At 40.5% G+C, this 16,296-nt stretch overlaps 1 protein-coding gene across 11 annotated transcripts in view; it reads left to right on the forward strand.

The window, feature by feature from the left end:
• Positions 1–900: 900 nt before the first annotated feature.
• Cast (calpastatin) overlaps positions 901–16,296 on the forward strand; it is a 92,810-nt gene continuing 77,414 nt past the window's right edge. For 4 of the 11 annotated variants that reach the window (XM_075976453.1, XM_075976462.1, XM_075976455.1 and 1 more), the window contains exons 1-2: positions 952–1,174; positions 10,760–10,822. In XM_075976453.1, the coding sequence (XP_075832568.1) occupies positions 1,100–1,174; positions 10,760–10,822 (138 nt within the window). In that variant the 5' untranslated portion in view covers positions 952–1,099. Of the gene's footprint in view, positions 1,175–1,647; positions 1,799–10,759; positions 10,823–16,296 lie in introns of those variants that run through there. The other 7 variants (XM_075976456.1, XM_075976457.1, XM_075976463.1 and 4 more) reach the window with 4 other exon arrangements.

Below are 16,296 nucleotides of genomic sequence, written 5' to 3' on the forward strand. Positions count from 1 at the left end.
ATTACAAAGTGAAATACTTCAACTTCTTTGAGATTAGTTTTTATTCATGGCTATAATAGGTTCTGTGAATTCTACTAATGTGAATTCTGAGTCAAACAAAGCCTGGGCAATAGCATTGTTACCTTTAGTATATTTTGAGTCTGCCAGGCTCCTTATAGCATGACTAGTCGAACTTCCATCTCTCCCGGCTGTCTAAACCAGCACTCCAGCATGTTGTCCTAAGGCCAGAAGGGACGATCCTACTGCGGTGGTGCAGGCTTTTCCATCGCCTGCACCAGCCAACAGCAGCTGCAGGCTGGCAGACTCTTTGGGTGAGCACGCCAAGGGATTGTTAAATTTTACATCTAACCTCAAACCAGGAAGTGCTGCCTAAGTATCAGCCCAACACAAAAGCAAAACAACCTCAGACACAAAACCCATAGTCTTCACAAAAGGATGTAAGAGTTTAAAATCTGTGCTTATCTACTGATTTGGACCAGAGCCGGCAGGCTCCTGCTTGTAAAACATTAGGAAACTTGCAGAATTGCAATAATAATAATTATTATTAATAAATAAATAAAAAGGACATAAAACACACAAGTACCCAAGTGCATGCTCACACTCAGAGACCTATTTGTTTTTAAAATCCGCTTTCAAACAGTTCAAACTTAGGCTACATTTGAGTTAATGACAGATTGAAGGAAAGGTGTCTAATCCTCCAAATTCTTCTTAAAGAGGGTCTAAGCCACGCCCCAGTCTAACTCTCTGGTTGCACAATCGCTAGTTCGGCCTAAAGTCGCCCCGGGAACGGCAACCTTTGGCTCTCCCAGTTTGTGTCCCACCGAGACAGTTCTGGGGCTCTTCCGAGGAGGGTACAAACCCGGAGCGGAGGGCGTTAAGTTGCGGTTCTGGGCCACTGTCAAGTTAGGCCGGCCGCTGTGAGCTGCGGGCAGGAAGGGGAGGGCCTACCAGGGCAAAGGGGAGCGGGGCGCGGGCTCAGGGCTGGGTCGGAAAGCTACTTCGCAGCGCCGTCCTGCCACTCCCGCCCCGAGCTCCGGCCGTGGCGTCTGGTAGCTTCTGCGCCTACCCCTGAGGCTGAGCCCGCAGCGCCTTCCCCAGAATGTCCCAGCCGGGTAGGAAGCCCGCCGCCTCCCCCAGGCCCCGGCGCGCTGCTGCAGACCGCCACACCCAGGAGGTGAGTAGCTCTCCAGTCTGAGCTGCCCCGGGGCTAGTGGCAGAGGGATCCTGCTCCAGGAGTGGCCCGCCTCAGTCCTGGGGCGTTGTCTAACCTGTCGGGGCTTGGCACCTTCCAGGGTCCGGGAAGGGATCAGGGCTCAGTGCCTGCGGGAAAGCAGGTGGCCCGAGGCTCTTCGTACTGGGTACGTTAGTGGAGGCTCGTGGAGAAAAGTGGGCTAGTGAAACAGGCGTGCGGATGGGCGTGGAAGGGGGTAAAGTTCACTTGGGATCTCCAGAGTGACTCGCGTCACTGGATAAGGGGGCCTGTCCTCTGTGTGAAGTCGCCCCCAAACCTGTAGGGAGTGGCACCCTGAAGAACCGACACCTCTTCCCTAACCAGCCTCAGGCCAAGTCGGATGAGGCGGGGCCGCGGTAGCGGTGGGCGGATTCTAGCGTCCCTCCCCTTAGCACCCTCCCACCGAGCAGCTGCGAGGCGCTCAGCGGGGTGCCAGCAAGGTCCTAGCTTGGGAGTGTCAGCCTGGGGCCACCACTTCACTCTGAGTCGTCGACGGATTCCCCAGCCGCACGGCAAGAGCAAGTCTGGGTTGGCGCCATGGCATTCGCAAGTTGGTGGTACAAGACGGTAAATAGAACGAGCCTGGGCTGGGTTGGGGAAGGGAGTGTTTTTACTTCGCCCACGTGGGTGGTAGAGGAAATACTGTCAGAAGTTTCTTAGGGCAGGGATGGAGACCGATGGGTGCGACCTCCTTGCAAACCTGGTTAGGCTGGGGCAAAAGGCAGAGGCTCACCCTTCTGTGGTATGCGGATGCGCTCTGGGCTGTAGAGTCTAGGAGCTGTGTGCACCAAGCTGAACGCGAAGTAATCCTTAATTCTGTCCTTTGGAACGCATGCCTGGATACAAGAGCCACTGGAGCCCAGATCTAGTTTTTCAACTGCTAAATAAAGCTAAAAACTTAGAAAGAATGCTGGACGTGCACTTTCAAACTCGAAAGAGGAGGGAGGGGAATGGAAAAGAAGAAAACGTCAGAGAGCAACTGAAATGAAACGAAAGCAATGAAGAGAGGTGAACAATGGGCTGAGATGGGAGAGAATAAGAATATCTCACTACTCTATTTTACTTTGCAAGAGGATAAATGTGTTCTATTTGGTTAGTGCACTGAATGTCTGTCCTACCAGTTAGGTGCGATACCCTGTCAAGCTGGCCTTTGTAATGTTTTGAAACCAGGGAGCGAGGAGGTTTTAACATTAAATTAAAAACAATCTAACAAACAAACAAAAAAGGCTTCACAAACACTTTGTTGACAGAGAGACATAAGTTGATTTATGGCTGGAATTTCAAAAATTTAGGTGTACCTCCTTTCAGCATGTGCTATGGTAAAATTAATTACTAAGTAGGCAGTCGTTGCATCTAGCAACTGTGTGTTCGAATTAGAAATTGGTCACCCAGGTGTGCTAGCTTCTAGCGTGCTCTTAACTCAGTCGGCAAAGCTTTCGTTATCTGTAAAATAGCCAAGATAAACATAAGGAGGAGATTCTCTGGACATGCCACATTCATATGTTCAATGGTGCTTCTTCATGAGTATTCCCTATTATTCTTTTCTTTGCTATTTAAGCATGTAGTTTTATTGATGTGTTCTAAGAGCAAAAGTTTGCTTTGAGTGATAACTGTCCAACAATTAAATTATCTGCAAATATTTATGACAGGTGTTCAACTAACAGACTTCTCCACCCAAACTCAGCATTGCCTAAAGGAAATTGTGCCAGATTCCTTAGATGAAGATGGTCTAAATCTTTTCGTTTATTACCTACTGTAATGTGCTAGCCACTTTGCTCTTTCTGATAAAATATCCACTAGAATCCACTTTGGGAACTATTGCTTAAAGACTTCTGCTTGATGGTAACTTGTAGAATCTTCAGCATGCCTGTGATCAAGCTTTGACTTTAACAGAAATGTACGGTGAGCGACAAATGGTTTTAAAAATATTAACAGCCACATTAACACAAATGTTTTAAGAGGTCAAATTAATGCTAGTAACATTTTTGTTAACATCCCCCATTCCAGGTAACACTTGAGCATGTAATTATGTTCTAACAATTATGTAACTCACCTCTCTTTTGTGTTAATTATTTAAAATCTGGATGTGCTGTGTATTCTACCTCCCAATTTGCAGTTCCCACAAGAGCATTCACTTCCCACGGTGGCTAGTGGCACAGCATCAGACAGGAGAGCTCTAGAGACACAGTTCCTAAACTTTAAAAAAAAAAGTCATTTATAAGTGATCACAGATCACTGTAAGAATTAAATAGAAGTCATGTAGTACTTCCTCTCAACAATATACATATATAAAATGCAACTTTGGGGCATGCAGAGTTTGTTCATAAATCTCTTTCCAGTTGTTTACAGAATTAGTTTTTAACATATAAATACATATACAAGGATATGTTGTATATATTCTATGTATATACAAAATATGCATACATTTTCCACATATATATAGTTTATTTGTTTATGTACCAAGGAATAAAGATATGCAGTTGGACCCTTTTGTCCATGTGTTCAGCCACAATCAAAAATAATTTACAAAAATGTGTCTTTACTGAACAGGCACCATTTTTTTGTTATTATTCTTCAAACAAAATAGGATAAAACTGCTGAAATGTCTTAATATTGGGTATTATAAAGCAGACATGGGAGACTGTGCGTAGGTTAGATGTGACATGTCATTTTAGATAAGCCATCTGAGTGTCTGCAGGATTTGGTTCCTGAAGTTAGTTTCCAAAAGATACCAAAGGATGGCTGCACACACCTCCATCTCAGAGTACTTCTAGTAAATCCTATAATTAGAGTACCTTTAGAGGGATTCTTTAAATGCTAAAAATAATGTGAATTTAGGCACAATAAAATTTGAATAATGTAGAGTTGTGTTCATTTAAGAGCATGCTATCTGTAAAACCTACCAAAGAAATGTAGTATTGTATATTGTCACACTGAATACCATCGCTGTCTGAAAAAAATTCTGATTATGGTAAAAAAGTCACTTCATAAAATATTAAAAAGCTACATTTAAAGAATATCTTATCAGCATTATAATTATCAGACTTAATAGTAAATTTGGGTCACATTACTAATCAGATCCCTGACTCATAAGTTGATTCTATTATCTTGTGATAATTAAAGGTGTTTCTTAGTTTAATTAGATTCATAGCCATAGCGAGAGCACAGACAAGAAGCCCAGTCATCTGGAAGACTCCATCTTTTCAGCCAGGCTGGGCAAAGTGTTGCAAACTCCCATGGTAAAACAGACGACTTTGCTACAGTGAATTTGGGAATGGGGACAAAATTATAAGGTCTGCACAAAGGGTGTAGTATTTAGGGTAGCAATAATTAAGAGGTTAAATGTCACTATTTTTGGCTGGCCATCCTTGAATGGATCATTTTTCATTGCATTAAAGCCTTTTAAAGTAACATATGGTATTGTTATTTAATCAGTTTTCAAACTTCTCAGAAAGTTAATTATATTATGCAAGTGCTTTTTAAAAAGTGGTGTGGCTCTCTGGAGTGGAAACTCAGGGTGTCCATTTGAGAGTCCCAGGTGAACAAGGGGGTAATTAGTTCCAAGAAGGCTATTTCAGGGCTTGCAGGGTGGGTCAGTCAGACCTTCATTTTTCCCACTTTGGAATAGTTTTAAGATGGAAATCTTTTTAGCATGACAGTAAAGTTCTGTTCCTCATGTTGTTTTATTTTCTTTTTATGAAAATTTCTAGCCATAAACAAAAAATATTGGGTCTATAGTTCGTGATCCTAGAGAAGCTAAGTAATATGGTGAACTCAAAGAAAAACATATATAGATCCTTTTGGAAACTGGAAACAGACAAAATCGCCAGGCAAAAGATGGGAGCATGGGGGTGGGCGTAGGGTGGGGGAAAGAGGAGAGGGGGAGAGAGAAGGGAGAAGGGGAGGGTTGGGGAGAGCTTGGGGGAGTGGAATGGTTGAGATGGAGGAAGGACGGATATGGGAGCAAGGAAGGAGCTATCTTAATTAAGGGAGTAATTTTGGGGTTGGCAAGAAGCTTGGCTCTAGAGGGGTTCCCAGGAGTCCACGGGGATGTCCCCAGCTAGGACCCTGGGCAGTGAAGGAGAGGGTGCCTGAACTTGCTTTGTCCTGTAGTCAGACTGAAATATCTTGAAAATCACCACAGAACCTTCGTCCGGTGACGGATGGAGATAGAGACAGAGACCCACATTGGAGCACTGGACTGAGCTCCCAAGATCCAGTGAAGAGCAGGAGGGAGAAGATGAGCAAGTCAGGACCAAGAGGGGTTTTTCCACCCACTGAGACAGTGTGCCTGTTCTAATGGGAGCTCACCAAATCCAGCTCGACTGGGACTGAACGAGCATGGGATCAAACTGAACCCTCTGAATGTGGCTGACAATTGAGGCTGACTGAGAAGCCAATGATAATGGCACTGGGATTTGTCTCTACTGCATGTGCTAGCTTTTTGAGATCCTATTCTATTTGGAAGCACACCTTCCTAAGCCTGGATGGAGGGGGGAGGGCCTTGGACTTCCTACAGAACAGGGTTCCCTGCCCTCTCTTAGGACTGAAGGGGGAGAGGGGAGGATAAATGGGGGAGTGGGGGAGGGAGTGGGAGGAGGGGAAAAAGTGGAAATTTTGATTGATATTATTTATAAAATAATAAAAAAGAAAACTTATTAAGAAAGTTTTATGACTATCATAATTTTGAAAAAATGTCTATCAGATTTTACCAGTTTAAAAAAATTGCAAAAAGTGTTCCATGTAAAGAAACTTGGTTGGATAAATTATCACTTTAGAAGGAGCTCTAGTTCATTCAGGGGGAGTGTGTGGTGGGGCAGGGGTGGTATCAGTATGCCATTGTGTTCATGTGGAGGTCATAGGACAGTTGGGGGAACCCGGTCTCTCTTACCTGCAGTGTGGCTGCTAGGAACCAAACTCAGTTACCAGGCTTGTTGGTGAGTGTCTTTACCCAGTCAACCATCTTACTGGTCCATGTTCTCTGATATTTTCAATTTTGTTCCCACAACATTAGCTTCTAATGGACACTCACTGATTTTTCTTTTTTATAGTTAGTAAACTACATATAGTTATCTTTTCTGTGAGTTTTGACATTTTTCAGTTTTAACTAGAATAGCTAGGATTTTGCGCTTGGATAACTCAATGCGGCAAATATTCCTGAGATAAGAGTCACCTAAAGTTTTCAAAACGTTTTCTTAGTAAAACTTTACATACAAGCAGAAGAAAAAGGATATCATGAACTGTCTGTCACAAATCAAGTTGCGTCATTAATGACGGAGATTGTGCCAGTCCTGCTTTATCATCAGATCCGCTGGTACACATATTTTAATGCGTGTGAATTGCCACTTTAAGTATTTCGTGCACAGCCAAGTTGTAGGCCGTTGAAAAGAATGGACTTTTCATTCTACATGCAGTTAATGTGCTCTGGTATGATCTGGTAAGAGACAGTCTCATGCACAGTGATGTGCTAGAGCACCAAACAAACGCTCACCATGGCAACTGGAGATAGTAAAACATGAAATACCTTTCCCAGCTCTTTCCTGACTTAGAAAGTGAAACTTTCATATCTATGCTTAGTTCTCATATACATTTCACACAATCAGACTGATATCAAGAAGAGCTATGGCATCACTTGATTGTACTTTTATGAACAGCTTTGTCTTTGAGGCCTACTTCTATTCTTTATAGTTGTTAACTATATTCCCTCTGCCAGTGCAGCAAAAAACGTGGGCATTGAAAATTCTAAAATCTTATTATTTCTGCAATAACATATTTTTCAATTATTCTTAATAAAAACTATTATAAGCCAGAAAAAGAACCGAACATTGGGCCAGGTTCCACCTTAAAATTGAAAATATACTGGGATAGTTACCTTGCTCTATTAAATTAGGAGAAACTAAAAGGTTCAATTATTTACCTAAGACTACGTAACCTTCAGGGTTCTCTAGTCTGTCAGTTTATTGCATCACCTAAGAGACAGATGTGATTCTGAGCTTTTAAATCTAGGGGAATGTGAGACAGGAATAGGCTACCTAGAAAACAAAGATCGGAAAACCAACAGAGAAAGGTGAGGTAATCAGACTTTAGAAGCTGGAGAAGCTACAATAGCCATAGGCAGGAGGAACTAAGTCGTGTAGAAACCAAAATGACAATTCTTTTGGCCTGCAGACAGTATATCCTTGAGAGGCCCTGAGATCACAGAGAAGGTTGGAGTGGGGGAGGCCTATACATTCATATCACTCTAGGTCAGTGGTTCTCAACCTTCCTAATGTTTCCTCATGTTGTGACCTCCAACCATGAAATTATTTTCATTACTACTTCATAAATGTGATTTTACTAATGTTATGAGTCATGGTGTAAATACCTCTGTTTTCTGATGGTCTTAGGTGATTCCTGTGAAAGGGTCATTTGACTACCAGAGGGGTCACAACCCCCAAGTTGGGAATCACTGCTCTAGATTCTCACAGACACTACTGGCCAAACCCAGTTTGAGATTATCCATTCTGTGAACTGGCCAGCCAAGATTTCTGATACCAACAGAGATGGGGCAGAAGGAAGCCACCTCCAGGTGCACAGCCAGGACTACCATTTTAAAGCAAAAGCAGCTTTACATCTCGGCCCTTTGGCTTCAACTAGCAAAGCACATACAAGCATATAAGGTTTTATTGTTGTATTCTTTTGGAAAGCTTCAATTTGCACATGGACTCTTAAATTTTAAACCTATTTCTCAACCTTCCTTCTTTATCTAGTTTAGTGACCTAAAATGACCAGACATACTTCTTATGGGATTTTTAAAAGTTTATGGAAATAAATGCATTTAAACAAGCTTTGTAATTCATAGTCTCGCCTGCCATGACCATAAAAAGAGAGGATATAATTTCCATCTGGTTAGAAAGGCAATGTGTACATTCAGATAGGCATCAGTAAGCAAGTGCCAATCAAGTAGCTGTTTGTTTGCTTTACTGAGAGACAGACAGTAGTACACATAGGAAGGTCCTTTCCTACAAGGCTTGGAATTGGACCAGAGATGCAGGTGTGAAAATAGAGCACTGAGCTCCATGGTTGAGCAGTCTGTTTCCCCAGACTATATAGAACTATATAGCCTGCCTGACCCTGGGAAACTCCCCATAATACCAGCTCAGTTGGTGTTCTAAGAAGCAAAGAGTTCTGTTATGGTGTCTGTAAGACTCCCTTCAAAACCAGTTGTTCCTGGTTCTGGATGCATAATAGAAATAGCAGAGGAATTTTAGAAAAATAGATCTACTTCCTGACCTACACAGGCACAATCTAATATCCTACACACTGGCTCAAGTGTTTTCCAAAACTCCTTCAGTGCTTGTAGCATGCTGGGCGGGAGGGAAACCTTGCTAGCCTAACCGGGTGGTTTCTGTCCTCAGGAGGGCACTGGAACAAATCTTGCCCAAGTTTGTGACAGCTCTGACAGCTGAGTTTCTTGTGCTGGGGAGATCTAGGGCTCTGAAGAAAAGCTTGTTCTTGCTTCACAGTTTTGCCGTTAAGTTTCTGGGCGTGACTGTGTACATCTGAGTGACCTATCTCCAAGTTGAAGGACAGTTTTCAAGTAACATTTTCAATTTTTCAAGCAACTTTTTTTAGACATCACACTCATTAACCATGTAATTTACTCATTAAAGTGCATGATCAGTATTTTAAAGTTTATTTCTAAATTGATGCAACAATTCTTACAGATTGCATCTGTTCCCTCCTGAAAGAAACTTTTTATCTTTTTCTTTTAAATCCTTGGTTTCAGAAGCACACTAGTCTCACTAGCCTTAGGCACTTCTTATACTACTGGAATTCCTGGTTCTCTGCCTTTCTTTGTAGGCAGATGTTTGTTTATATCCCACTTGTCTGTGCGTGGACCCGTGTGTGTCTAGATAACACTAAGAGAGGTCTCCGGTTTCTGCAAAGCTGAAGCCCAGTGGAAGTTCGCAGCAGGATAAGAGCTCCTGCTGCAGCCCTGTAGACTCCTAACTTCCTCATAGGTTTGTGTCTTTGCTGTGGGGAACTATTTCAAGCATATAATACTATGTCTTAGCATGAGGACTCTGGACAGCTGTCCTTGCCAAATTTCTGCCAGTGTATGGGATAGAATGGATTTGGAGGATTATTCCTCCTTGATGTAAGACAGAAAAAGTCTTTAACTATTACCCGTCCCAAACACACATCTGCCACTAAACTCCTGCAGCATTGGCCACCTCTCTCTGTCTTAGCCCTGTGTACTTTCCCCTCTTGCTCTTTTCTGACTTTGACTTTTCCTCTAATTCACACATATTACAGATTGGTTTTAGAATCAGAAGATGTATTGCTCTGCTGTTTTGCTTTCATGTTAGACAGCTATATTACCCTAAAGACTAGATGCAAATCACAAAATCCTATATAGATTATACCTGGTTCTATATGGCAATCTTCGACTAGACTGTAATCTTTAAGTATCTTGGCAGAGTAGAGCATCAACTCTCTTTATCCATAGATGAGGCGACAGTGTGTGGTCCCTAGAGTCATTACGGAGAACAAAGGGGAACACATGCCTAGTCCCTAATATTGTCACTAGTTTCTTTTCCCTCAGATGTGGTCCTTTAATAATATAGTCTATTCTATTTTGGAATCTGTTACTCCTTCCCTGCCCCATGCTTCTTTCCTCTGTGACCATCCTACCAGCCACATGTGGTAGCAATAAACTAAGTCCTCTGTGTTATCTTTTAGAAAGAGTACTGTAGGTTTCTGATCTGGGTCAAATATGATGTGTATCATCCCCACATATTTTATTCACCAATATAAATAAATGAATTATGGTCAGTTATTTTCATCATTGAATTTGCTGTACTTGAATTTCAGTGAAAACATTTAACTGATTTGATATAAAATACTTACATCTTTCTTTATTGTGTAGGAAAATAATGATGATTCTATTCATGGACATAATTAAAATTTAAAATCACAAATAGTAGCAGTTACATGCATGGTCTTTCTCTTCATAGTTATAATTTCATATTGGTGAATATTTGATGGAAGAACGCTAAGAAAATTTAGAACTTTTGGAACTGATGGGTGACCTGTAAGGTTGTAGACCTTTGTTCTTTCACTACTATCTGCTTGTGCCCATGCTGAACAAATGGTTAAGTATGGCTTCACATACAATATGGTCTTTAAAAGATCTCATCTCAATAATGAGCCAGATGTTTCCCCTACTAGCAGTTTGTGCTTCAGAAATCCATGAGAAGTAAACTTGCAGGGGATTAGATGCCAAAGAGGCATTACCATCAGTTTTGCACATGGTTAGTTATAAACTGATTTCCTGACTCCTAAATCAATATCTGTATGATCCTTTGGTTTTTAGAGCCTCTGAATAATGGAGAATTCCAATATTCTCTAGGGAACATAAAAGGGGTGCTTGTTTTCTTGTTTGTTTTGTTGTTGTTTATGCATTTGATCTTTCTAAAGATGCAATTGTCTTATATCACCTTCCTTTATTAATTATTACCTGCTTTTCTGCTTTTATATTTTTAGCATGTTAACAAAACGAACTCTGGATCATCCTCTAAATCAGGAGAAAATAAAGGATCAGATGAGGTAATTTCTGTAATAGTTATTATCATTTTCTTTGTTTTGCTTTTAAAATTGTGACTCCTGTTTTGCAATATTAAATAATTATGTAGCAAGTAAGGTGTACTTATTGAACAGTTGACAAATTTAGGGATTATTTTATATGTATTTGAACTATGCTATGTCTGTGTGTATCTATGCAATGATGTTTGTAAATGTGAATTCTGTAGGTGCACATGTACCCATGTGCATGGGTTTAGAGGTCAGAGGTCAGTGGCCTTCAACTTTCAGAGTCTCTGTTATTTCTCTGCTCTGTACACAAGGTTAGTTGACCTAGCCATGTCCAGGAATTCTCCTGATCTGCCTTCCATGTCTCTGGAGGAGCCCTGGGGTTACAGACTTTCACCCTATGAATCTAGAAATCTGAACTTGGATCCTCATGTTTACACAGCAAATGATTTTGACCACTGAACCACCTACCTAGTCTTAAAAAATTTATCTTGAACTAAGATGTGATTGAAGAATATTAGTCAGAAATCTTGAAAACAAAATCTCCATAGTAACCCTCAGAGAGGAACCTTTTAGATAGTTTCAATTTTAAAACAGAGCTCAGTTTTGAATGTCTTCTGATTAGAATCAAGAGTTGTTTTGTTATGAGCATGGCAAATATAAAAAGAACCCAAATACAATGGTAGGAAGGGATAGATGTTTTCAGGAGAATGCACCATCGAAGGAGAGCAGTGATGGCCTAGAATAACAGATCATTCAGAATTGGAGACAAAGGGAAGAGAACTGTTTTTATCTACATTAGTTCAGTAGAGACACTGTAAGAACAATTCTCTGTCAGAATGGCTAAGATCAAAAATACTAAGGAAAGCTTATGCTAGAGAGGATGTGGAGTCAGGGGAACACTCCTCCACTGCTGGTGGAAGTGCAAACTTGTACAGTCATTCTGGAAATCAGTATGATGATTTCTCAGAAAGTTAGGAACCAATCTACCTCAAGATCCAGAGATAGAACTCTTGGGCATATACCCAATGGATACTCAATAATACTACAAGGACATTTTTTCAACTATGTTCATAGCAGCATTATTTGCAATAGCCAGAACCTGTAACAACCTAGACGACCCTCAACTAAAGAATGGATACAAAAAATGTGGTTCATTTACACAATGGAGTACTACTCAGCTTAAAAAAAACATGACATCATGAAATTTGCAAGCAAATGGATGAACCTAGAAAAAAAAAACTATCCTGAGTGAGGTAACCCAGACTCAGAAATACAAACACAGTGTGTACTCACTCATAAGTGGATAGAAGATATAAAGTCAGCCTGGTCTACAAGAACTAGTTCCAGGACAGACTCCAAAACTACAAAGAAAAAAAAAACCACAAAAAGAAGATATAAAGAAATGGGAGCATGGGGGATAGGGCGAGGAGGAAGGGTGGAGTGGAGAATGGAGGAAGGGGAATGGGAAAAATATATAGCCCAATAAAAACAATAATAAAAAGTTACAAAAAGAGCAATTCTCCTTGCTTTGAGGTATATCTTTTTTGCGCTCATGAATGTCTGCTTTGATTGATGGCACCCCATTGTGTACTACCAGTGTTGGCCTACATTGTTACAGAAATGCCCTGTAATAGTTTTGTTCTCCAGAGGGCACTGGTTTCCATCTCTGTCTTGTTGCTGATGTTTAGAGGATTAATCTGCTGGCACACAAGAAGCAATCTTCTGGGAAGAGCGTCCCAGTCAGGGAATCATTCATTGTGAGTTGTTCACTCAAAGAACTGCTAGGGAAGAATTGTACCCTGCCCTCTGCTCTCTTGGCAGATATTCTCAGTAGATCTCACCACTTTTCCTCAGAAGAAAATGCCTCATTTTGAATGGTTAGTAGCTATATGGTCCTGAAAGACTGAATACATAAAAACATACAGTGGTGGTCTTATTTTTTCTTTTCATTATCACTATTGAGCAGGTGCTTTTGTAAGTTTGGGCTCTCTTCCTTCTCCTTTTCTGTTCTGGAGCATTTATATGTAAGGAGGAGTTGAGAATTGGGACTTGCCATGTGCTGTGTTCTCTCCAACCTACCAATATCGATGAAAATGTACTTCAGAGTGTTTCTTTGTATTACGTTCTAGCCTTCAGCGTTGCTAGTGAGGAAGTGTGCATGTGTGTATATGTGTGTGTAATTCATGTATCTAACAGTGTGTTTATTGAGGCCAGAGGAAAAGTCTTTGAGGAGTTACTTCCACACTGTGGGTCCCAGAGGTCAAGCTCAGGTCACCATGGATTGCAGCAAGAGCTTTGACCCAGTGAACCACCCGACTGACCTTAATTTACAATGTTTCTTACCAATGATATTTGTATTGAAAATTTTTGTTTCTATGAAATGCAAATTTTTTACAATGAAAATAAATGTAAGATTTCATTCCATTTCCTTTAAAAACCATTAAATAATGAATTCCCATATGGAAACTAACATTTTTCATTTCTAATATCATGACAGTATTGGCCATTATTTAATCATTTTACCAACACTGCCCTTTAAATATATTTCCAAATTAGTTATCTTTTAAATTAATTTTAATTAGATAAATTGCAGGAAATTTATGTCTGAAATCACAGTGTCCTTTATTCTTCAAAGGGGACATATACTTTGTGATGTCATTCTCGATTGATGTAGAGATTAAACTAGATGCAAACAAAGGGAAATCTTTTCTGGTACAGCAAAGTGCACGATAAAGTAGTTTCCATGCTGTCTTTCTGACCAATTGTATTATAATTTGGAAGCTTTAAAATCGTATCTTAAATAGACAGGCATTATTGGTGTAGGCTTAGTTGCTACCACAGTCTTTGTGATATATGGATCATTAAAGCCGGTCCTACTTGTCAGAGGCTTATGAGGACCACTCAGAAGCCTGTGTGTGCTGTTGTTAGGAAAGAAAAAAAGATCTCATTCTGCCAAGGCATCCTTCATTTCAAATTTTAACTGTAAAGTCATTATATATATATATCAAAGGTGGATAAAACTGTTCTCCTGACTGTTAGCATTTGAAGCAGTTCTGACGTTGTTTGATACCATTGCTTGAAAATTCACAACTCCTGACCCTGTAGTAGAGGCTGTTTGGCTCTGTTCCAACTGGAATACATAACGTCGTTCCTCTCCCTTATAGCTTAAATTATGGCTTTAGACAAAACAAATCCAGTAGAGTGTAAACATGTGAAGGATAATCCATGAACCAAACACCTTCCAATATTAAGAATTCTATGAGCTCTGGGATCTTGTCAAATTCTGACTACTTCTTTTGGTTAGAGAAGATAAACATGGAAATTGACACTTAATAACTAAGATGTTTCCAAAAATAATTATCTTCTCAACAATGTCTAATGGTTTATTTGTATGTGGCAAAAGATGAGGTATTGTGACCCAGGTGATAGTTCAAGAAACAGTCTTACATTAAGCACTATTTTAACCTTTGTATTCATGGTATTATGGCTAATGCTTTTGCAGTTACTGAAGTGCGATTAGTAAAACCAGGATCAGAAAATGGGGTTCAACTTGAAGATCTGAAAAGCAAAACAGCCAGCCACTGGCTCTTAACTCAACCTCAGTCTGAAATAGTGATCCTGTGTCTGGAATCTCAGAATGAGACTGTGTCTGAGAGCTGTTTCCTCCTATTTTATAATCCTCTATAGGGCTGGAATTAAAGGCATGCATTACCATCATTAAGGCGTGCAATGCCCAGTTTCTATGGCAACTAGTATGGCTACTGAGATTAAAGGTACATGTTACCATAATCTGGTCTGTAAGGCTGACCAATGGGACTGTTTTAGTCTCAGATCTTCAGACAGTCTTTATTTATTAAAATACAATTGAAATGGCACTGCAAGCTACTGTATCTTTTCTTTCCAAAATTGCTGAAGGGCCTCATGAAACTAATTCTTTCTTTCAAATATGTATCATTTCTTTTCTCTACCCCTCTTCTGAAAAACATGGGTAGAATTAAGAACATTTGAATGGGTTTTCTGTTACAGGGCTGTCATTGCTACTTGGAAGGATGACATCAGGGGGCCTAAACTCAAATTTTGTGTGGGAGTCCTCTCTGTGTGCTGTAATTACCATTAATGAATAAAGAAACTGTCTTGGTCTGTTGATAGGGCAGAACTTTGGTAGGCAGGGAAAATAGAACTGAATCCTGACAGGAAGAAGAGTCAGCGAGACACCATGCATCTGCTGCCAGAGATAGATGTGCAGAATCTTTGGTAGTAGGCCACGACCTTGTGGTGATATACAGATTAAAAGAAATGGGTTAAATTAAGATGTAAGAGTTAGCCAATAAGAAGTTAGAGCTAATGGGCCAAGCAGTGATTTAATAAATACAGTTTCTGTGTGGTTATTTCAGGGCTAAGCTAGCCAGGTAGCCAGAACAAACAAGTAGGCCCTCCTCCTATACAAAGTCAATCTGATTTACAATGTGAGGCCCTGTTTCAAAGCAAAAAGACACATGAGAAACAGACAAGTTTGTGTTTTTGTAATCCATTTTCAAACCAGAACATGAAGCAGGAATTCTTAAGAATTGTCTCACTTTTAGGCAAGTTCAACAATCATTTCTCTGCAGGTCTTGCATGTACAGCTCAGCAAACACTCTAGGATAGAGCAGTTACTTGCCCAGATGTCTAACCAATTCCATAAGGAGCCTCTTTGGTGCCCATCTTCCTCTTGAAGTAATTGGTGCTGCCAGGAGCAGATGTGTCTCATTGTCATGAAAAGTCCTAAGTTCTTAAAGCATTTTAAATGCCATATTCTGAAGGTCTCGAAAGATTTGAAGAATACCTAACTGAAATATATCTCTGTATATAGTAGTAGGAGCGGCGGGGCTGTATCCCCGGCACCCCAGCCACCTGGCTAGCTTTTGCCCCGAAATAACAACACACAAATTGTATTCTTTTAAACACTGCTTGACCCATTATATCTAGCCTCTTCTCAGCTAACTCTTGCACCTGGACTAGCCCATTTATTACAATCTGTGTAGCCCATGAGGTGGCTTACCAGGGAGATTCTAGCCTACATCCATCCTGGGTCGGAGCTTCATCGCATGCCTCTGGCCAGGCGAGGGGAGCATGGCGTCTCTCTGAGGAGAGCTGTCGAGTCTGAGCTCACTTCCTCTTCCTCCCGGCATTCTGTTCTGCTTACTCCTCCCACCTATGTTCTAAGCTATGAGCCCAAGCAGTTTGTTTATTACCTAACCAATGAAATCAACAGATTGATATATGACACTCCCACATCATTTGTATATCTAGAAAACCTATCTAACATGACTACAAGCTTGATTAGTATGACTATCTATTAACCTATATTTCTTAATTATACATTACATTTTTAAATGAGCTACACAAACACAATGCCTTAGTTAAGATCAGAAATACATATACATATAATAAGACTGATCTTAAATTTGTATCAAGAAACCAAGATCCATATCAATGCAAAGTATTCA

Source organism: Microtus pennsylvanicus, chromosome 6 (assembly GCF_037038515.1).
Source record: "Microtus pennsylvanicus isolate mMicPen1 chromosome 6, mMicPen1.hap1, whole genome shotgun sequence".
NCBI classification, from domain to species: Eukaryota; Metazoa; Chordata; class Mammalia; order Rodentia; family Cricetidae; genus Microtus; species Microtus pennsylvanicus.